We start from the raw sequence: 23849 nt of genomic DNA on the forward strand, positions 1-23849 counted from the left end.
CCTACAGACTGATCAAATCATTTTCCTGTCTTTTCACATACTGGTTCTGTACTGCTGATTTCTAAAATGAGTTAGGAAATTTAAAATGAAGTTAAAGTAGTTCAAACGTGTCAGTTTTTCTTTCAGAGCATCTCAGAGACTCCAGGTTTTGAACCTGCTCTCCATTTGTTTCCTTTGGGCTGTGCACTGGTCTAACCTAACCAAAGACACAATTTTACCAGATTTTCAGGTAATTTTCCTTGGCAGTGCTCAATTTTGCTAGCCCACTCAGTTAATGGTAGGGCTATTCTCTTCTCCTTATAGCAGTGGACTCTGAAGGTGTTTGTAATATGCAGGGGAAAAAAATATAACAGTGGTTGAAGCTAGTTTGCATGTTGTATGTTTGACATACACTAGTATGTAGCAATATGTCCTGTTAGAATTTGCCAGAACACCAGCCATCAAACCAGCAACAGTCAAAATATTCCAATAACATTTGTTAGCCATTCGTTCACCGCTTTCGTTTTAAAATTTTTAGTTAATAAACCTCAAGAATCCCACTACCCTCTTCTTGCACATATGTTTTCGTAATCCTTGCTCTCATAACTTGCAATTAAGGGGAAATGTTTTCTCTATTAATCTGCCATTTGATACCCTTTCCAGAAGGCCATTGATACCCATTTTCAGGAGGTCTAAGATATTTTATTAGTTTTAAAAAAGCTAGGGAGCACTGACATGGATTGTCTGCTGCTGGAAATACTTGATATTCTCTGTGGATGAAATTGATAGTGGTTCATAATTAATCACTACCAATATTCCCAAGTTCTGTTCCACTCACAATTTGGTTTTCCTCTTGCCAATGGCATAATCTTTCAAGTGATTTTTAAGGCATCTCAATTCAGCTGTTGCCTTAGATTGTAAACATATTTTAATGTTTATTTTAAATGTATATAAAATGCTTGGGGTTTAGTTTTTCTTTAGTTCTATTGCAATGTGTTGCACTCTATGCTCATTTTGGCATTGATATATAACATACTTGCAGACAAGGTGAATTGGCTCCATAGGTCCAAGTTCATAAAAATTAAAACCTGTGAAACGCAGCAGCACCCAGTTTCTGCATAGTTACCTTTACCAGGATTCTCGTGGCTTTCATTATGCTCACCCATTTGATGTTGAACACAGAACTTGAGAACCTGAGATGTAGTGGGGGAAAAAGTATTTCATATTCTAATCTCAGAAGCTTTAAATAAATGAAATTTGTAAGAGAATTAGAGAGGTTTACTTGTTTGCTGGGTAAGTCTACTGTGGTGTAAAGATTTTGGTATTTCTAAGGAATTGTTATCATAAATATAATAAGGATTTAAACCTATGTGTATTACAACATATGTTGTCTGTCCACAGTGTCATGTAGAGTATTGCCTATTTTTTCTTTACAGCTATTCTTTCAAGGAGCAATATGGCATTTCATCTATTTTTTCATCATCTCTTTGAATCCCTTCAGTGGAAAACAATGCCACAATAATTTTTATAGTTTCCTTGTATGAAATATTCCATAAGTCTATCAATTAAGGACATTTCATATCACCTTTATTTAGAAAATAATGGGATTTCAAGGGTTTACCTTTTGGTAAAATCTGAAGCTAATTCCTTTCTGCCTCTTTATAACCCATTTGCTTCTTTAATTTCTGTTCCAAGTTCCCCCATCATTAGGAAAAGCAGGATAGAGTCCTGGGTAGAAAATACCTTACAAAGCTTTTATCTAATTGTTCAAAGAGAAAGCATTTAGAGTGTTTTTTTTTTCCTCCTGAACAAATTACAAATATAATGGAAAATCTCCAGTGTTTTGGCTTTTAACACATCACATCAGGCATACAGTAAGCATACAGAGCATACCAATTCAATCCATCCTGGGGTAGTTGGAGAAAATGCAAGAGAATCAAAAGGTGTTGGACTGAAAATCTTTTAATGGTGACATTTGCAGTGTTGTCACTAGAAAATTTTATAAACATCATTTTTCTATTCTTTCCTCATGAAGTTTACAGTGCTGTCAGCAGTATAAACAGTAAAATAAATTCAAAGTTGACAAAAATTTTTTCTTTACTGCTCTTCAAGTTGATTTTTTCCTTCAGAGACTGATGCTGCCTTAATAGGTTTTTTTTCTTAGAATTAGCTCTTGCTACTTCCCACAAGAACTGTTTCTGCCAATACACATCTAAGTACAAAAGCATCCTTGATTTTTCTTGGTAGCAGGGGTTTTCTCATAGTTATGATAAGGCTGGAAAGACCTTTCTTATTAAAGAGTCTCTTAGTGTTGTATGCATTTCGTGAAGACTATTTTTTATTTTGTCAATCTGATCTTTAGCACACTTTTCTACCAATTTATACAACCAAAGGTATGTGTCAAAGGTAATTTTTATGGTTTATAATACAAATACGCTGTGGTCCCAGCAGCCAGGACCCAGCACACGGCAATGAGCTTTTTCTTTTCATCAGCATTGTTATTGAAGTTTTCCTTCAGATACTTCCCCACCTCAGCTGGATTCTGAATTCGTTCAGGGGGGGAGTTCCAGGCTACTGGGTCAGAAAACTGCTTCAGGATCTGGCCTGTGTCCTCCCATACCCCACACCACTTAGGATTTTCCTCAACTGGGGCAGGTGTCTGGGCAACCCCTCTGGAAATCTCAGCCCTTGTTTTAGGCAAGCTGGAGACTACATAGAGGAACCCTGCTAGGTAACATAACAAGAAGGTGGTATCTTTGACATCCAGGGGAGCTGGACACTTTCAAAATGTTACGTGTCAGATCTGAAGGGGAAGAAGGAGCTGAAGGGCTGGGAATTATCATCCCCTGCTTTTCCCCTAACAAACTGGGTGTAATTGCTAATACATTCCAAAAGAAAACTACCGAGGCCAGAATGGAAAAACAACATAACATACACATTCTCAACGGTTTCCATTACTTAGCCAAACTTTGAGAGATCACTAACACCAGGAATATTAAAATGGCAGTCCTGATTCTTACTCCTGACTTACAAAAGGTATAAGCCAGGGACCCCACTGCCTATAGCTGTGGACATGTATTTATTGCTAGGTTCCACAGAAGAATTATTAAATCAAACAGCATGGTGATGACTTACTGCTGCACCTCAATACAAAAGTGATTCAAAGCAAAATGTTTTGGTTTTTTTGCACTTTCACGTGCCCCTTAAGTAAAAATACAGGTCTTGTTCATCCTGGAAATCAGGGAGTTGAGAAGAGGTGTTGGAGCTGTAGAACATTGCCAAATTGATAAGAATCTTTAGTAAAAAGCTTTAGTTATCAACGCTACCACTAATTTTGTGTGAGCAGCAGTGTATCTGATAAAAGTGGGAATTGGTGTGACTATGTTTAGAACTAATAAGATAATTTCTACAACATAGTACTTTATTTCGTTAATAATGCCTTTAAAAAGATGCTAATAAATTAAAAATGTTTTGTAAAAAAGACAGAAGAATGCCAAAAATATTGCTTTATTCTATGAGACTGAAGAAAAGTTGTGTACATTAACAAGAGGAAGGCAGAGTAGGTCAATCAGTCCCTGCTTAACAAGGGAGCTTTTTCTGTGAGAGAGAAAGTTGAAGTGTGTGAAGCCTAAAGATGAAGTAGGACAAAGTTACCATATATACTGGTAGACATTGTTTTGTAACTTACTGGGCTAGATGTGCTCTGTAGTGTTCTTGTAGTCCCACAGAAGCCCATGGGGAGCTCCATCTCTACTTCTTTGCTTGGGTTTTTCTCTGGAGGAGGACAAGGTTGCAAGAAAATGGGGTGCATGCAGATCTCTTCTTAACAGGGAGTCAGCCTGTGGACAGGACAAATAGGTGGAAACTACAACTGCTGAATGTGCCACATGTGTCCTTCAGACTTCCTCTGACATGGATGTGCTGGGCGGACACTGTGGAGCAGCATCCATCCGTGTCCAGCAACGTCAATATCCAAGCATGATGTTCTGTGTCTAAAAATTATTTGTGAAAAACTGGGTAATTGTGTATAAAGTAAACATTGAGAGTTCTACTAAGGTTCATGAATTCCTTGTGAAAATGTGTGTGGTATGGTTGTGTGTAGCTCTTTGAGGAATGGGAAGCCTGAAAATATCATTCCTGTGTTCACTGTCAAGTGGGCCCACATGTGACCTCTCCCTGTCTGCACAGTCTTGAACTGTGTAAGAATCTCCGGCTTTGCTGGTGCAGTTGTTGGTGAGTTTGGCTGTATGGATTCAAGATACACTTTCTGTGCTTTGGAGCAGCTCCAGGTGAGCCTTCCACACAAGTGTGACAGATTGAAATATATACAGAAATTCAGCTGGGTGAAGAAATATGGTCTCTTGGGAAACTGGGAGTTCAATCTGAGTTTTGAAAACTAATCCCAGCTCCTTTAATGTGCAGGCCAGTTTCTTCCTCCTGTGACACCTATATGACCCCTTTTGACATCTGTATGACCCCCTTTTTTTTAAATTCGGACCATATTGTCCACACTTTCGTGCAGCCTCAAGCCATCTTGTTGTCCAGCTGGGAATTTCATGAGGACATTTTGCCCTCATTGTAGATGAGCCTGTCCCCAAATGTTAGCAAGCTCCTGACAATTGCATTTCTTCCTTGGACTTCTTAAGTGGCGGCAGAAGCATCATACTCCCCATTCCCTGGGAAAATTGGGTCATGGTAATATGCATCTTATCTATTCTTCGGTGTCCCACCTCACAAACACTTACTGGTTAATTACACATTTCTGAATCCAGCTCTTGCGGTTTGGCAGAATAAAGTCTTGTGCAATTAGGTTTTGGGAAGAACTGGGGGTAAAATACACATTAGAGCCACACTGGTAACAAATACTTCTTTTCACCATCTCTTCTCTCCTACCTTGCAACACTGGCAGCTCCAGGTGGAAGTGTGGACAAGGCTGACACAGCTCCATTATGAAAGGATATAAGCGGGTAATTTTCTGTGAGGGAAATGGCACTCCTCAATCTGATTCAGATTTCCCAATTTTTGATTGCACTTTCAAATAGGCCCGTATCTATTTTTACTTAACTAGCTGTGCTTTGTGAGTTTCTTCACTAGGTAGGTGATTTACATTCAACTTTTAACCTTTCCGGGATTCCCAGAACCCAAGGGCCTGATACTGTCATAGCCAGGAGCATGTCCTAACTAGCCTTCTGAAGATGCTTTCTTGGACAAGTACTCTCATTTCCTAGGTAGGTTCAGGGTGTGATCTTCCTTTTAAGAACCAATCCCATTCCCACATCCTTCTCCAGTGACTGCCCTCAGCTGTTTGAGGGAAGGCTTTCTTGGACGTGTTTGACACATCCAGACACTTGCAATCCACTATTCAGCATACAATGTACTAGATGGCTTCAAAGCATTTGTAATTTGTTTGGCATTCAGTGAGTGTTGAAGCCAACTATCATTGAAGTCTCCCATATTTAAAACTCTTGAATCATGAATGATGACTGCAGGACAAAATTTTAGAAGCTGAACTTCAGGACTGTAGTTTCCTTCTTTGTTTTAGACATTTAGGAAAACAAAAACCAAAGCCATTTTATAAACTCATACACCTTGCTCATGCCTTTTTTTATGTAATTCTCTGTGCCATAGAAATTTAAGATTTCTCTGGCTAAAAGCAATGCATGTAGATATATCTACAGTGAAAATATGCACATATATTGAAGTTTGGTTGTTTTTTTTTGCAGATGATATTAACTTGACATTACAACTAGACTAAAAATGAAAATGAGAATATCAAGACTATAGACGTGTAACCTCAAAAGAAAAAAGATAAAGGGAATAATGAGGGTCTATCTAAGTATACATTTTGGGAATAATTGTGAATCTATGAATGAAGAGAATAAAGAAAGGAAAGAGAACAATTTCTGTAAGGGCAAGGTTAAAGGTGTTAATGGTGGTTGAATCTCAAGGATGTAGATGTTTGAATTCTTGTTTCAAGTTTTGCTGAAAAGAGATTATTAATGTTATTAACACAGCCAATTTGAGTAAGATGAGAGGCAAACTGGTTTAGTATAGAACTGGAAGAGGAGGAAATCCAACTGCTTCTGTGAACAAACCCTAAAATTTCCAGAAACTCAAGAAATTTAAGAGAAAATATAGATGGGATGACAGTTGGACAGACAGTTGCCTTTTTGTGGTAGACCAAGCATATTTTTACTCTGAGAGAACAAGGAAGCTGAGGAAAGGATGGAAGAACTGCTGCAAGTGTGAGATTAGTAAAGAATAAAGAATGGAAGACTTCATTCATCCTGCCTAAGAATGTTACTGTCTTAGGAAGGAAGGGGAGGAGAAGGCAACAAAATCATCTCTTTTTTGATATGGTTTGATTCTAGTTTGCTTGTTGTGAGACCTCTTTATTCTGCACTGAAACAAGCAATTCTCTTTACATTTAGAACATTAAATTTGAGAACATTAAAAGGACCACAAGATTTATAACAATCTTTCTTCACAGAACAGCTCAGAGTTACTCACTATTATCAGGCACTGATATACATATTCCCCTGAGTCACTCACATTTGACTGTCTGAAGTCATAAAAGAAAATGGCACAGGAACACATCCTGAGTGTTATTTTACTAGGCTAGAAGTACATTATTCATGAAGTATAAATTGTGCGCTGTTATTAGCCTTTTTGTTTACGCTTACAAATCCTTTGTGTTATTACTGTGTGGAATCATATGAGAATAACTCATCTAGATGTTAATGAAATAATCATGTCTTGAAAAGTACATATATTGTGATGAATACTTATACAGACTCCATGAAATCTACTGAGTCATTAGGTTAGGGTTGGGTTTGCTTGGTTAGGACTGGAATTAGGGTTATGCACACATTGCTTCTTAGACCAAGACTACCAAACACTAAAAGATCTTTTTATTCCTTAAAGTCAACTGTTTTCCCTCACACACTGCTTTCCTTCTCCCTCTCCCCCCTGCAATTCTTTGCAACTCACCTCCCTTCAATCTCTATCTGGAATATACCACTCATGCCACTGAGATATGACCATCTCACCCATCTGTCTCTTCTCCCCATCCCTCAACTATATTTGTCAGGAACGTCAATTGATCAAAACTTGAGTTAAACTGTATTGGGAGGACATGCAGAGATTAAATGCTGCAGTGTGCTTGAAAACTAATGGGTGATGTACAGTGTGAAGTACTTATTGTTTGAAGAGATGCAGTTTACAGTCACTCCATTTCACCCATCTCTAATTAGCTTTCCATGATCTTCTATTTTTAGTTGGGTTTTCTGTGGTGGGGTTCCCTCCCGCCCCCAGAAATGTCATGTGAACATTCCCTGAAGTTTTGGAATTGAACTAATATATATTAGCAATACACATGCTTACACAAAGAGGTGAGGAATAAATGGCCTTGAAACCTCCATTAATAGGAATGCACTGAAAAGTCATAACATAAACGTGCAGTTAAAATATATACCCAAAAATTGACTATGACATTCATTCTAGAAAGCACCTGTGGTTATAAGACATTAACAGATTTTTCCCAGACAGCAGCAGCAGATTACAGTAAATATGTGTGCTTTATGATGGTGTATTTTTATCATCTTCTATAGGGAGAGTATGTTATAAATACTAGGAATGTCTAGAATGTTTACTGGATTTAAAAATAGAGAAGAAAGTGCATGATATTTTGCTGAATAGCAAAAAGGCATATTTAAGCTGAACAAGAAAATAAACAATGTATCTGAAGTGGTTTTATTTTACAGTATAACCAAACAAGGCTTTCTGGTAGTGCTGAGATTTTGTCAGCTTTCTAGATTTTTTCAAATGTCTGATTATTTTGGAACTGTGGCAAAATGCCAGGTTTTTTTAGTTACAGTTGGGGACTTCTATTTAAAGATTTTCTAACCACTCCCACTTCTGCTTAGACTTTTGTAATTTTGAGTGCTGTATGTTATTTAGAAAAGGTTATTGTTCTGTGTCTGTTGAGTTTCCTTGGAGAGGTAGACTTTTCACAAAAGAACATTTCTTAACGCTGAGGTGAAGTCCCCAGGCCTTTCACTCATCCTTCTTCCTGAAATAATCTGCCACTGCCTCTCTTGACAATGCAGAATTCTGCAGCTTCAGTAACAGCAAGTCTCTTGAGAAGCGATGCGCACGTATGTTTTGGTGTTCGCCTCACACACATGGTCATGAATATGTGTCAAGTACCTTGTGCTGTTTTCTTTGAAATCTCAATGATTCTACACACTTCCAAAGGTATTTAAGCCACTCTCCCTCTCATGTGTGAAGGAAAGTTTGTGGGAGCTTTCAAATTCTTGGAATTTTTGTATTACCTGGGCATCTGTGAGAGCATGAGGTGGCCACTCTTCTACAGATTTGCCAGAACTACTATCTCTGTTCCTTAGAGTGAGTCCAGATTAAGTTTAGAAAAGATCTACTAGACAGATTTTGAGAATTAAGCATCAACATCTGCAAACAATAAATGAGGGCACACACCAAGTGTGAGTATCATCAGCTTTCACTTGGTTGGGCTGGGAAATGCAACTACTGGCAAGGTGTTTTAATGGAGATACAGGAACTGTGCAATGGTCCATAAAATGCTGTCTGTGGTAAAGCAGCAGAGGGTGCCAGAAATCAACAAGTTGTGGCTTCCATTGTAATTAAAGGAACTAGCAATGTTAGGGTGGGAATGGCTTGCATTGTGAGTTTAGCTGCAGAAGGGAAGAAAGAAGACACCTTTTTGTAATTTTAAACACTTATGTTTAAAATTATAGTAAACACTGTCCAACAAATGATCAAGCTTTTGGAGGTATGGTGTGGTGCATTATGCCTAGGTGACTGTGCTGGTCACTGAATCATCTTTTAGCCGCTGTACATACCTGGTATTTAAAAGCTTGGCCTTAAAGCAAAGAGACTGCAAGACATGAGAATAATAAAGTAACGCGGAATGTCCTAGCAATCTAGTGTGTTAATTACAGACTAATGTGGCAACAAAAGCTATCCTGTCTTTCCAAATTTAAAATGATGATGTACATTAAAAAGCCTTGACAACCTCCCCCACTCTCCTGTTAGAAAATAAAATAACAAAAATTTGTTGCATCAAAAAAATTCGAGTTTTTTTGGCAGTACTGCATTACTTCCAGAATATAATACAATTACAGTGTTAGAAAAGGAAGAGAAAGAATGAAAGTAGGTGCATACTGAAGCTACTGTGATCTGTCCAGATGTATTTTCTCACTCTGCCCTTGATCTTTGCTGGAACAGAAGCTGCCTACATCTGCTGCAGCTTAGTGTTAGCCTGTTTCATGGAAAGAATGCCAAAACTGCTTGATTTTACAGTGTCTTTTACATATTCACCATTTTGGAGTTCCTTGACTTTTATGCACACTGACCTGCCTAACCTTGTGCTTTTATTTGGCTGTAATTATATTCAAAGAACAAACTCCTCTTTGAACCCTGCTGCAAATCCCTTCCACTTACAGCCTCTCCCCAGTGTGCTGTTGCTGGCACACATGAATAGCACACAGCAGTGGTCCATCAGGTCAATATTGCCTCTCTGAGAATGACAATGTGAGGGGTGGCTTAAAAAGAACAATTGACCCTGGCATTTTTATTCCTTCATTCTCCTCCTTTTACCCCAATATCTAAAGTTGCTGTGTTAGGGAGTTAGAATGGACTTCTTTGCCTGCGCTTCCAGTGTATATTTATGCACTAGTGTTGCAATCACCATATATTCCATGAAATGTCAAAATGAAACGTGCTGTGTTTGTCAGGAAAAGTCTCGTGTCCCTCATGATCATGTGCACAGCCATGGGACCAGATGGAGAGTAGTCATGGTTTTTTCACTCATTGAAATAATGGCTCCACCAGCCTTCTTCTGCTGTCAAGTGCCACTCTGAAGTGGCACCAGATAGCATGAGGCACCTGAAATTGTGTTAGTAAAGATTTTGACAAACTTTGAACTGGACTTAAATACCAGTGTTAGCTCTAAATATAAACTCTGTTACACCTGGTGACCCTATTATAGGCAATGCTATTAAGGTAGAGATGGGTAAATTGGCTTAAATTAACTTTAGAACAAGTATCACAAAGACTGCTCATTTCAACAGCATTAACTAATCCCTTTTCATGTAAAGGCTTTTGATCAAGTTAATTAAAATATTAACACAATCTCCTGATTTTATTTTTTTTATGTAACTTGTCTGTTTAAATCCACTATGACCTGAAATTTAATACATGAATAGTTAGAATACAGTACAACCATTTTTGTTTAAGCAGAAATAAATAGTATAAATAGAAATACAGTAATCTATTTGGCAGCTCTCAGATGTGCAGGACTTATTTAAAACACTCCTAGTCTGAGCAGTCTGCTGACCATATGATCAATAGATGACCACATGACATAAATCAGAGCTATACTTATTTAAAGTTGAACTTATTTTAAGTTGGCCCAGTGTCTGGATATGTATTGGTCTGGGCAGGGTTCATTTTCAGTGTCTGTCCAAGATACTTTTTTAATGTTGTTGGGACTAGGTTGTATTCAATCTCACAAACTGATCACAAATATTTTTTGCCTTTTTGATAGTTTATGTCAGCTTAAAAAATTTGTTTACCTATGCAGTTCCTAGCAACTCTTTCAGGTGGCATCTGGACCAGCACCAAAACTGCAAAGTTCTGAACAGTGAATCTGAACAGTCTTCCTGAAAGAGAAATATACTTGTATTTTAGCTTGTAGCTTTTGGCAGTCTTTAATTCTATAACAATTAGATTATAATTTGTTTAGGCTTGTATTGTCAGCTAATTAGAACCTTGTTTGAATTATTCATACCTCTTGATTCTTCAATGTTTTTTTGGAATTACCATGGGAATGTACGAATGGCATTTCCCTCTAGGGGAAAAAAACACCACAAGAATTTCCCTTGGTTTCCACACTTGAGAAATGAGACCTATTTGCATGTAATAGTTAATATTTTTTTATTGTTATTTTTCATAAATAGTAGTTCATGGAGTTAGATAGGCTTCTGTATTCTAACTGCACACATAACTAACTAGCCAGCATCCCAGCCTTGTGAACTGTTTCGCCTGTCACACAGATTTTCTCAGTAATTCCTCCCAATAACAACTTTTAATTAGGTGTTTGCTGTTTTTCTTCTGCTAAGAGCTCTTACTTAGTTCATGGGCAGATCAGCAGTAACACTCCAGGGTAAACATATGTGCAAGGGTGTTTTCACAGTTCTTGTATATATAAAGCTTCTATTTGGATTTCTTGGCATAAACAGTTTCGAAAGATTTATATTGTTGCATTGTATGAATTAATGTATTTGAAGATATGTGCCCCCTCTAAAGGCCCTCTAAAATACTTATTTTTTTCAATAATACTGGCAGTATTTTGGAACTTTAAAACACTTGGATAACTTTAAAAAATTGTTTCCTCCTACACTTTACACTTCATTGGCTACAACTGGAAGTGATGGGACAACAAGAATTAAGTGCTTGTTAAGACTTCATTTTATAGGCTTGAGAACTTCTGATGTTTCTCTTATAGCATTTGGCTGAGAAGTCAAGAAAAAAAATCTGATCCTGTTGAGCTGACAAGCAGATATCCCACTGCCTTCTGTGGTTCCAGGTGCTTTTATTTTCCTTGACCGAGAATCTAAACATGAGATCTTGTGAAAGTGTGAAAAATTCTTACCACAGTTAGGAGAAAGGGGCAGAGATAGGCAAGCATGAAAGCTGTTTAGAAGCATGGTATGAAAATATGTACAGCAGGGCCTCATATTCCTATGTATATTATGCTAAACATGGTTTAAAATGCAATGATCAGGTACACTAGCGAAAGTGAAAGCCTGAGTATGAGTCTCTTGTGTTATCCCTGTGGGTTTTAAAGACATCTGGTTTAATCTGAGTGGTTTTACTAACCTGTGATGTCAATTCATCATCAGGTTTTTTTGTCTTTTTCTTTAGGGCTTGGATCAATTTGAGTAAGTAATATGAAAACTAAACATAAAGGAAAACGAGTAACTTATGTTCTCTCATGCATATATCTTCCCAAGGACTTTATGTTCCAGCTGGAGGACCAGCCACGTAACTTTAGTCCTACAGAAAACTCTGGGCTGTGCTTTTAGACGTTGCTAATAACAAGTACTTTTACCACTTTTCTTTTGATGAGCTCAATGTTCTAGAAATACTGTATGTTCTATAAATACTATATGTTCTATAAATTCTATAAATATTCCCAGGATAATATGAAAAATATATCTAATTAAAAAAGCCTTACAATGTTTATAAAATCAAAAGGCCAGATGGATAGGAGCAAACTGTTAGTGTCTCTCCTGCACAATCTGTAACATTATGACTTCTGCTGGAGTCAGGAGGGAGGGTTCAGAAAGCACGAAGTGCATCTGGCTGGATTCCAGTTGCAAAGTTCAAGAGATGAAGTGAAATGCCTCATAGTTTACCTGTTTACTTATTTTTTAAAGGATTCATTCTGTCACTGGTTGTACTGCCCTTATTTCTAAAAGCTGCTTTTTTGAGTGAGCTAAATGAAGTTGCTATGCACTAAGTAGTGGCGAAGGAGAGAACTGGAATTCTTTCAAAGGTTTAATTAAGTCTAGTAAATGAAGACTCTGTTGTAGACTCTCTCTTGACCTAATAGAGAGAACCTCCTCTGTTTTAAAGAAGCGTGCATTTTCACATTGCCCTCCAATTTTCAGAAGTTGCCAAGTTCCATAAATATTTAGACACTGGTACCTTGCTGACTCAGAAGTGTTGCATAAGTAAAAAAAAAGATTGTAGAAAGGCTTATTGGAGTGGAGCATTGCTTTAAGAAACACTGTGCTTAAACAGAGTTCTTTTTATCATTGCCTTAAAAAAGAGTCCTCCCAGGGTAGTGTTTATCTTCAATTTTGCGTTCTTAGTGCATGTATAAGGCTCTTTCATGGTGGTGGTGGCCTCTGGCCTGTGGAGAAGAGAGTCCTGAAGTAGCAAGTTACTTTCAGACACTGGAAGAGAATTTTTCCATTCTGCTGTGCAGCCATATTAGCTTTCTAAGAAATTTGTGCAACATATTTGAATACATCCATGGTTGAGTTCCAACCCAGCACTATATTCCAATCAAAATTCCAAAACTTTCTTCTCACAATTTCTATTACAGTAGCACAAAAGCATTTCAGAAATTACCATTGCTGTATTTTGTGCTTTACGTCTGCGGCAGAGACTACTCTATAAAAATGGGAGAGCAAATGCAGACAAGACAAGAAACAGAAGAGTGAGTAGGAAAGGAAGACGAGAAGCAGGCTCACATCATTATATAGATGATCAGTGTAAAATTTTGCAGTTTCCTCTTATGTGGTGGAAGGTTTTTGGTGTTTGTGGATGGAGCATTTTTTGGTTTTATATGAAAATGACCAACAGATGTTTCTAATGATCTGTTTGGCCATCTAAAAATTATGATTAGGATTTTTTTTTTATTTAGAATAACTAAATTATTCATTAACTTGCTGATGTGTACAGACAGAAACAAACAAACAAACAAACAGTTTTCTGTATATGCCATTACAGAAATAATCTCACATTCACTCTAAGGTTTCCAAGCATCAAGTGAGGGGCTAGGTGAAAAATTTGCAACACCAATTGTTGCTTTTGCGTTCCTGACAGGACTGATAGTAATTCATACCAGAAGGGATCCAATTCCCACTGTACCATTTTCTTAAAAACAATACACACCCGAGCTCATGCTTTGACCTCAGCAGTGACCTCATACATTCTTTTATCGGCAGGTCAGTACATATGTCTGTTAAATTCTCCAAGTACTTGAGAAGTTAATTTGTTTTCACATTTCTGGGTTTACTGGTCATATTTCGTGTTTGGACTGCATGTTGGAAGAATTTCATGTGCGTGTTCCTTAATATCTGTTGGAAAAGGAAGTGGAAGCTATTTCAGTTTTAAATAGGATTGTCATATTTTCCTCAAAAAATAACTAATAATTAAATAATTCCAGCACCATTTCCTAAAAATTTTTGCCTGGGAGGCCTTCTACATACCAGTAGTTATTATTCTCTAAGGTAAAATTCTTCCCAAATGCCTCCAGTAAATCAGTTTTTAATTTGCATGTATGGTCTCTTATTGCAAAGTCAATGCTTAGTGTGGAACAGTTTTCTGGAATGAAGCTACATGGTTCACTGATACATAATTTTTATTAAATGCTCCTTGAATTATTCTGTTGCAAATAATGAGGAGTTTGCTACAAAAGAGTTAAACCGAATGTGTCTGCGTGTCAGTGTGTTCTGTTTAACCTCCTAACATGTGTCATAATTTTGATAGAAATGTGGAATGTGCCTTAATCTGGGCCACGTGCAACAGCAAGTCAGCAGAATGCACTAAATATCTCCCAGCAGGACTGTTAACACCTGTTTTATCTGGATGGGTTTTCTAATTTACACCACCCATGGAAAGTTGACATTACCTTCCAGTGTAGTCACAAAAAGTTATTCCAATAGGCTGCTGTGGTAGGAGCTTATGGGAAATAAATTACCAGAAAATAAATAACATGATTTTTGAGAGCTTGTTTATCTCCTGATTTTCCCTTTCTTCAAATTTCCCCATTTCTACAAGGGAAGCTGAGGATTCAGGGAAAATTTCACTCAGTCTCAGTATTCTGTGGCCAGGGGAACTGTGCAACATGCAGCCTGCCATATGAGCACTTTCCACAGAAACTGCAAATTTAAAACTAAAGAGCTTCCTCAGAAGAGTCATTATAAGTTTTGCATTACTCTGGGCCACATTTCTTCCCACTGCATTTACTTTCAGATTTGGAAGAATTTGTGTGTATTTTCTGCCCTTCAAAGTGTCCTTATTCTGTAGTATTAGTAAAAAATAGGTTTTTTTAAATTACACAGTAATACTTTGTACACTTTCTTCACAAGGAACCTTGATGGAAATATACAACTTTTAGACAATCTTACTCAAAATTAAGAATCTGTAATTAATTTAGTATGAACACATTTATATGTTGACAAGGACATACAGCTTTGAATATTCAAGAGACAAGAAAGCAGATCACTTTATTTCAGTTGTGTCAAACTAGTTTAAACTGCACTATATATATATAAAAAAATAACCAACTTGCTTGTTATAGTTCAATTATAATACTTGCAAAATGAGCCCATATGAGTCTATTTCACATTGTTCCCTTTGAAACCCTACTCTTTAATTTAAAAAAGGACCCTCCCTTTTAGAATACCTAGGAATCAGCTATTGTGGATAACATACAACAGTGTAGTGAAAATGGTATGACAGCTTTGCAAGTAAAATTTCATGACAACTTTTCACAGAAAGCAGGTAAATCAACAGCAGTGTCAAATGGAGTGGAGCACGTGGGATAGAAGGTGCTTCCTATTATGATTAAGGTTACTGATTGGTACTTTTACAAATAATTGAAATAAATCTTACCATATGTTATAACAAATAAATCATAATTGCTTACTTTTTATGGATTAGATACATTTTACCCCACAGGACATGTACAACTATGAAAGCATTAGGGATAGTTTACATTTTAATTGTATTACCAGTTGCATATTTTTCTAAAGAGATGAGCAGAAGTTCAGATGTGCTGAACATCTGTCTTACAGTGAAGAACAGGGGACTGTGACTACTGAATATTGTTTAAGTGATCATTTAAGAATCACCTAGAATCCCAAACAATGTTGAATGTGTGGCATTTGAAGAATGGATAGGCAGGAGGACTGGGTAATCCATTTTGGTATCCCAATTTTAATCTGGATGGTGCTTTTAACCTCTTCACTTGGACCTCTTTAGAGTAAGTCAGCTATCAAAAATGGATTTCTGCACCAAATCCTCAGCCTTAGAAAATCAGAGTGCATATAGATATGTATAAAGCAAGTATGCTTGTAAGTATAGTAGCAGACAGTATATTCAGTTATCACTGAAATGGAGCAAGTTCTTGACTTGTTTGATGTTTATTTTTTGGTGAAGGAAATATTTGACATATGCCCATTTGTACCTAGTGAAAAAAGCTAAATGTCTACCTCCCTGGTTTATGAAGCCTGGTTTTGTTAAATAATCTGAATGATAAAACTGAGGATAAAAACATGACACTATAGACCAGCAAGCATTATCTATTAGTATCTCTATCTTGTAACTTTTTAGCTCTTTGTTTTAAGGACTGGCAGAACATAAATACAAACTCGTGAAACCAGCTGGGAGGAAAACCCATAAGGAACAAAATTACAAAGCAAACCGAAAATCTGGGTTTTTCCCATGCAACAAGTGAGTTGTCAACAGGTCACGATGTGTGCAATGGATGAGCCATTTAAGAACAGAAAGTGAAATAAACTTGTCCTTTTAAATCTCCAAGAACACCTTTGGGCGTAGCAGGTTGTGAAATATAATATGTTTGGTCAAAGAATAGTCTGTTTATGTAGTGTGTGTGTGAGGATTTACCATTAACTTGTGAGAGTGTACATGACCAATTCTCTTACTGGTCTTAGACAAGGGAAAATTAGAGTTTAGGCCATTTCCACCTTGAAATGCTCTTCAGTTTCTCCCAGAGCATTCTACATAGCTAAATCTATATGGAAAGTTTAGTTCTCTTACCAGCTCCAGCATGTGCATCAAAAATGCTTTTATTCACTCATGAAGACATCTTGGTTGCTTGCCTGAACCTCTGATCTTTTTAGAGCCTGCAGTTAAGATCAGATCACTGGCACTTCATCCAGTATTAAGTAAGCAGCCAGAACTTAAAAGCTGGTATGTCTCCTTACATGACTGATTCCTGTTAAATTCAGACAAATAGTATCTGTTTTTACATTCTTTAAATTTTAATAATGTTATGCAACATGTGAATTGTAAATATTTAGTGTCCAGGTTGCTACCTGTAAGGCCTGAATTTTATTTGCTTTTGATTGTACTAGTGCTACAGAACTTGAAAGAGAAGGAGCTGTGTAACAGCAATAATATATTTTCTAATTCTGCATTCATTTAAATCCTCCACAAATTGTATTAGTGATGAATATCCATGCAAGAGGAAGATTCAAATGCATGTCTCTAAACTCAAGCTAATACTCTGGAGACATTTAGGAAGAAACATGCTGGGAAAGTGTGTTTGAAGTTCAATTATTTTGACACGCACTATCTCATACCGTAATACTAATCTTAAAGGAGTACTATTTATTATTTGCAATTAAAAAGAAAAACAAAGCACCAAATACTGAAGAACTTTATGGAGTTTCTGTGCTCTGGAAAGTGAGTATGTATATGATTCTCTGGATTTCTGTGGAATACTATTTCCATGGATGTCCTTAATCAACCATCAGCAACATTACAAAAGAGAAAATCCTTTGCCAAATTTTATCTGGGAATTGGGTGATGAATCAGAATGTCAAAACACACACAAAGAACTGTGGAAGATAGCACTGAATGAAGTGCTAACAGAAATTATTGTTTTACTTTTGCTGCCAAAATAATCAAGAGTATTTAAGAGCACATATGTATAAAAACACTATGTGGTTACAACAATATGTCGTTTTTATGAAAGTGTCCTATTCTTCAGGAAGAATCCCACTCAAAGTAGGTGAACAGTAACTAACTTGTGTATATGTCTATGTGTTCTTGTAAACAATATTGTCATAAACTTAATAAAAGGGAGTTAGTCAAAGCAAGATATTTTTTGAGCTTCTTATACATGCAGAGAAACATAATGCTGTGTTAGTCATAATTACATGTCTTCTGAGCATCCCACAATTAAATTTATTTTTGGAAGTGAAGAAAGTGTTGTCTGTCAGACAAAGGAGATGAAAACTAATCTTGGCAATAGCAAAAATAATAGGAATAAAGAGACATATTCTATGTGTTGAGTCACTGGTGAGTACATCCCACAAATGAGCTCTTCCTGTAAGTCTGCTGGGTATTAAGTACTACTGTTTATCTACATGCAAGTCCCTCAGTCTGATTTAGTGATTTATTTCTGTTAGTTAAACTTCAAGTAACTTTCAGTCAAAAAGCAGATTACCCACAACTATGCCATGTAATATGTAACAGCATCTTTGCAATATATCTTCTTTGCATGCCACCTAATCTATTAACATTATCAGAGCTGTGACATTTCTGTTTATTTGTACATCATCATATGAACTGTATCCCCTTAAATGTCAGTGTAAAAATATCTTTGAAATCACTAATATTTTTGGTGTTAAGTATTTCAGGTGCTTTTTTCATCATGCTGTGTGTATGAATACTATTAAAAGGATAAGATTTATGAAGAAAGTTTAATATATTGTAAGCATAACTCAGGCTTAATTTAAAAATAATCAAATGGTGTTATCTACCTGATGATGCCCACAAATTAATTTCTAAATTATCATCATCTTAGCCAATTGTATCCTTACCCACAATGCTGGACCTGCATTTCAGAATTTGACATAGTATCCTTGAGTTTTGATAAGGAGGTGATTAGGTTTCAGAATTAGGTTTTTGTTACCTCTGAAAAGCAATTTCATGTAGTGTTGATTGACTTTCAACGTGGTTAATCGAATAGCTGGGTGGCAAATATCTATATGGGAGTGAAGGTTTATTATATCTTTAATTACTTATCCTATTTATAGTTGTTAAGAGTTTTAATATTGCAGGTATGCTATTCAATGTGCTGCAATTCCACTGGTTTGAATATTTAATATAAAATAAGAGCCTTGGAACAAAATAAAAATTGGAGATAGACAGTGGTGGAGAACTTTATCAACAGCAGTCTTGGCAACATGTACCTGTACAAGCAAATTTGCACATTTGAGACTCTTCTCTGTCTTGATATGCAAGATTTGGAGTCAATCTGTATATCCTGAATTCTGTACTGTAATGAGCAATATCTTCTGCTATAACACCTTGTAGTTCTGATGATACAATTCACTATAATGATAAACATAATCTCTGATAAAAACTAGTTATTTTTGCAAGCAAAATTCACTACAGAATTGTGGTTGTATCTGGTGTCTGTGTTGTGTTACACCACAAAACCTTCAGCCACTGCAGAATTCTACATACACAGTATGTAGAAAAAACAGTAAAAAGCAGTAGAATTCTACATATACAGTTTCAGCTATAGGAGGAGTTTACACCAGTGAATAATAACTTCATTTCTAACTACTTATATAAACATGGACTTCAGGAATTCGTACCACTCTTGATTGAAACAGTACTGAGGAATGGAAGCTGCTTGAAATCTCTTAGAACTTTTGTAATTGCAAAATTACTCTCATCTGTGAGTAAGTTTGAAGAAAAAGTGTTTGGGGCTGCTTGGGTTTGAGTTCAAAGAATAACTGTGGTTTTATAGGGCAAGAAGTAGGTAATTAAAGCAATATTTAGAGACCCACTGAAAGCTTCAAAATGGGACAACTTTAAGACTAACATTTTCTAGACTGGACAGGAAAGAAAGTGAAAATAACCCAAAAATGTATTAATGCATGTCTCATTGAATCCCCTAAGAGTTTCTGAGAGTTGTATAGTAACCGCAGTTATTATCAGATAAGTGACTGTGAGAGTTGTTTTCTGACATTTTCGGGGTATTATGGGGCTGTGAGTTGCCACACCAAACTTGCTCAATTCACAAGTGAAAACAAGACTTTATTATAAGGCTAACAGTGCAACCCCAGTCTATTGTCTGGAAGTTGGCCACTGCTATTGCTTCATATACCCTTACCAAAAGGGTGACTTTCGACTCAGGGCTTCTGTTACTCTTCTCTTGGTGAACTCTGAAGCAAAACAGAATTTGCTTTGTAGTTCTGCAGAATACTTGAGTCATTGGTGTTAGTGGTAATGATTAGTTTTGTCTGAGAGTTTAAGAGACATGACTTCAAAGACACATGCTGTAAAAGTAGACACGTAAAATAACCAGGTGCTATTTCTATAGGATGTTTTTCACCTTAAATATGTGTGAACGTTTAGGTATTAGGCATATTATTTACTAGATATTCGGTATTGCAGATAGATATTGAGATGTTTTCACATTTGGGCTTAAAAGTTCTCCAGTGAACTAGGTTTTGTTACATCTGTGGTCTCCTGAACTACGACAGAGGGGACATGCCCCTGATGAAAAATTACTTGATTAAACTAGAATATGTGTTAGGAAATATTGTTCCAGTTATTTGAAGATGGGTGCTACTGATGTAGTGCACTGATTTTTCTTTCTTTTTTTCCTTTTTTTTTCCTCCCCTTGGCTTCCAGTACTAAGTAATAGAGCAGAATTTCCCACCTCTGAAGCAATTGATACTGCATTATGGTTGATTTGAAAGTCCGAAGACACAATGTGTTGTACAGCTAACAGCCAAACAAACCTTCATTTCTTTTCAATTCTTCAGAGCAAAAAAATTTCTGTTCAAAATTTTTTATTATATAGTTGACATTGTTTAAAGGTGGAGTAGAAATATTCTCTTCATGTGCACTGTTTTCTGAAGTGATGAAGGGTTTTAGTTGGAGGTCAGGGCTGAGCCAGCCCAGTGCCTTGCCACTGCCACCAGGAGTGGCACCATCCGCTTGTCCCTCCTTCCCACCTCCCCTTTCCTCTCCCAAGCGATGATGCTTTACTCAGGCTGGGACACGCCCTCCACTCTGCTGGCTCCTGTGCTTATCTGACTGCCCGGGAAACTGGAATGACTGAATCCATTTGCCTTTTTGCTGGGTGAGTTTTCTGCTTGGAGCCAGTTCCTTGTGTGCTCAGAGAAGCGCTGAAGCCCAGTAGCAGCAGGGCCCTCACACCTGGGAGGAAGAAGAGGTGAGGAAGAATCAGATCTTCCTATTTTAGCTGCAGCCAACTTGCAACTGATTTAGCTGTGTCACGTCTCTATGTCTTAACAAGATTACTTAGTTAATTTGGGTTTTTTCGTGGTGTAAAACTACATAAACATTTAAGAAAAAGACAGTTAATACCTGGGTTGCTTCAGACTGTGCTGGGCCAGAGCTGAAGTATTCCCATTGATTTCAGGATGGCTATTCCACATTCAAAGCTGTGAAAATTGGTGACACCCACCAAACTGATTGATGAAGACTTTATGGTAGACCCCAATTTTTCTAGTGACTTTCATTAATTTAACTGCAGACTTTGAGTTTTGGTTTTCTTATGTAATTGATTCAGTAAAGAGATTGTTTATCATTCACTGTACATGTTAGCATGCCCTTGAAATCAAGGTTTGAAAAGACTTCTTAAAAATGTGTTTGGTAATGTTTTGACATTTATTGTCCTTGAAGATCATACCTAAATATTTTGCAAGTATTTATAAATTTATACCCATGGATCAAGACAGTCTGTAAACTCGTAATACATGTTTCTAGGGTCAGTAGTAAAAAGAATATTTATATCATTTCAGCTGTTACCATTTCCAGAGAATAGTGGCTGAACTCCAATACAGAAAGATGAGAGTAGTGAAAGACTTTCTTAGGCGAGAAAAGATATTGCCAAGGATCATGTAGCTTTCATTCAAGAATGAATTTACCCCTTATGTTTTGATGGTTGGAAACCATTGACATGAGATACTGTAAAATGTGTAAACATTCAAATAAATTAACTGCATGGACTTGAGCTACTGCAGATTTATGTTTTTAGTGTTGAATATTCTTTGCTTTATTTTTAATTTTCTCCAATGATAATAGGTATTTAAAATACCTATTTGTTTAAAAATTCTTAGAATTTTATTTTATTTTTGTGGTCCCAATTGCCTTGAAATAAATGCATCAACCTAAAAAAAGTATTTTAAAATCAAATCTGTTGAAGCCACTTCAAACAAAACACCTGTCTGTACATAATTCTTCTGTTTTTGTAGCAGCATATTTATAGACAAAGGTAGTAGTTTTTACATTTATAGCTGATTATTCCTTCATAGGTCCTAGAAGGACTGGGGTAATCAGCTGAGGATGGTGACTCAAGAGAACCTTTTGGAAACCCCTGTCTCCCACGATGCATGAAAGCAGTCTAATTCTGTGATTATTTATTTTAGAGGTAGAAGTTTTATCCTTTTTTTGATATACATTTAGGCTACATTTTTGTACCTAAAGCTCTCTGTGGTTAACTGTAGATTTCTTCTAAATCACCAAGAGAAGCCAGCACCGTGTTCTTTACTAAGCAAGAACTCCTCAGAGGAGCATAAACAATAAATAAATTAAAGTTATTTGTTGTAAGATTTGAAGGAAAGAAATTAGAGAAACAACCACTAATGAGAATGATATCATTTTCACAGAATCCTACATCATCCCAAGTACCTTTGCTAACACTGTTGGAGGTTTTTGCTTACATTTTTTAGTAAACTCAGCCACTCACATCTCCAGACATATACTCAGTGTCTAATTCTCTATGGGTGCTTTCATTGTTCATTGCTGCTTGTTTATAGCATACAAAATCCAGTTTTATGTTAACTAGGTGGGTTGCTGAGTTGCCAGCATGCCATTCTGGATCAGGCATTTGTGAATTGTTTTTAAGCACCAAAGCGGACAATGAAAGCTTTATCTTGATTCCCCAATTAGCAGTAATCATTCTTGCTAAACTTTGGTAAAGAGCTGTAGTATGCAATGAATGTAAAGTATTCATTCCTGGGCAGTTTCTTTTTTTTTTCCCCTCGCCCAACATTTCTACATTTTGTCAAATAGTCTTATGCTGCTTGTTATTTCTATTCATGTTGCAGATTGAGAATGTTGATGTCTGCCTTAGCTTTCTGGCAGCCAGAGGCGTAAATGTCCAAGGTCTTTCTGCAGAAGGTAAGAGAAACAAATCATCAGAACAAATAACAATATTTTCTTCTGAAAGCTAAATTTCTTAACACAAATCACTTGCACCTAAATACCAAGCTCCAGCTGTCTTGAACAGCATGCAAATATAGATTAGTGATAACAAGTGAGAGAGTTTCCTTTTAATTTTTCCTTGAAATTGAACCAAGAAATGCAATGTTTATGAAGCTTGAGACAGTGTTTTAAAACAATATTTTTTCAATGGTATTAATCTTTTCATGTTACCTCCACAATATTAGATAGGCACAGAACTTCCCAAGCATTTTTTTTTCTAACTTGTTCATATATTTGATTCAAAACAGCAAACAAGAATATAAGGATCTTGCTCAGTTAAATAAACCCGGGCAAGACTATTTGTTTCAGCAAATTTATTATTAGTAGTAATGCTGTCCAGATGAGTCTGAAAATTACAGTATTCCTTTGATGTCTTCTATTAAGTGAAAGAGTGAATGGTTTTCCTGTTTCAGCTATTCTGCTGTATTAGTCGCCTTAAGTAATTGCCTAACGTGGTTGCAACTAAATTAATAAATACGATGAACAAAAACCATTACAAATATCGTCTTAATTATTATGTAATATTTGCCTTGTTCATGTAAGAGGCAAGTGAATTAATAAAATGTATATGTCTTTGTCCTGTAGCAAATTAAGCAGTTCTGCAAGGTGCTGTGCACCTTCAAAATCCTCTCTGACCTCTATGGCACCTGAAGGTAACAGGTCCAGAGGTGCAACCCTGTATTTTTATTTTGCTTGTAGCAAAGCTAAAAGCTGGAAGGAAATTTTTGTTTCCCCAGAGGTGATAATTTGAGTTGAATTCTTGAAGATTCATGAAGAAAAAACCTGGATTTCTAACCACTACTTGATTTTTAAATTAACTCAGAATTACTGTCTTTCACTATCTGAACCTATCTAAGATTTTAAACGTGCAACATGGTCACAATATGTCCTATCTATTCACTTTGATAGTCAAATTGTGAAAAGCTCCTTAAGTGATTTAAGAGAACCTTTGTATGTACTTATAGAGATGTTGTTGCAAGAGAATACTAAAAGTCTGCATGTTGTCATTCACCTCAAAGCTATTTAGAACC

At 36.5% G+C, this 23849-nt stretch overlaps 1 protein-coding gene across 9 annotated transcripts in view; it reads left to right on the plus strand.

Annotated features, from left to right (window-relative positions):
• The window catches only part of NAV3 (neuron navigator 3), a 525470-nt gene that overhangs the window by 342990 nt on the left and 158631 nt on the right, over positions 1 to 23849 (plus strand). For all 9 annotated transcript variants that reach the window (XM_017733278.1, XM_017733271.1, XM_017733273.1 and 6 more), the window contains one exon: positions 22662 to 22734. In XM_017733278.1, the coding sequence (XP_017588767.1) occupies positions 22662 to 22734 (73 nt within the window). The remainder of the gene's footprint in view (positions 1 to 22661; positions 22735 to 23849) is intronic.

The sequence above is a fragment of the Corvus brachyrhynchos genome, unplaced genomic scaffold (genome assembly GCF_000691975.1).
Source record: "Corvus brachyrhynchos isolate BGI_N302 unplaced genomic scaffold, ASM69197v1 scaffold32, whole genome shotgun sequence".
In the NCBI taxonomy this organism is placed as follows: Eukaryota; Metazoa; Chordata; class Aves; order Passeriformes; family Corvidae; genus Corvus; species Corvus brachyrhynchos.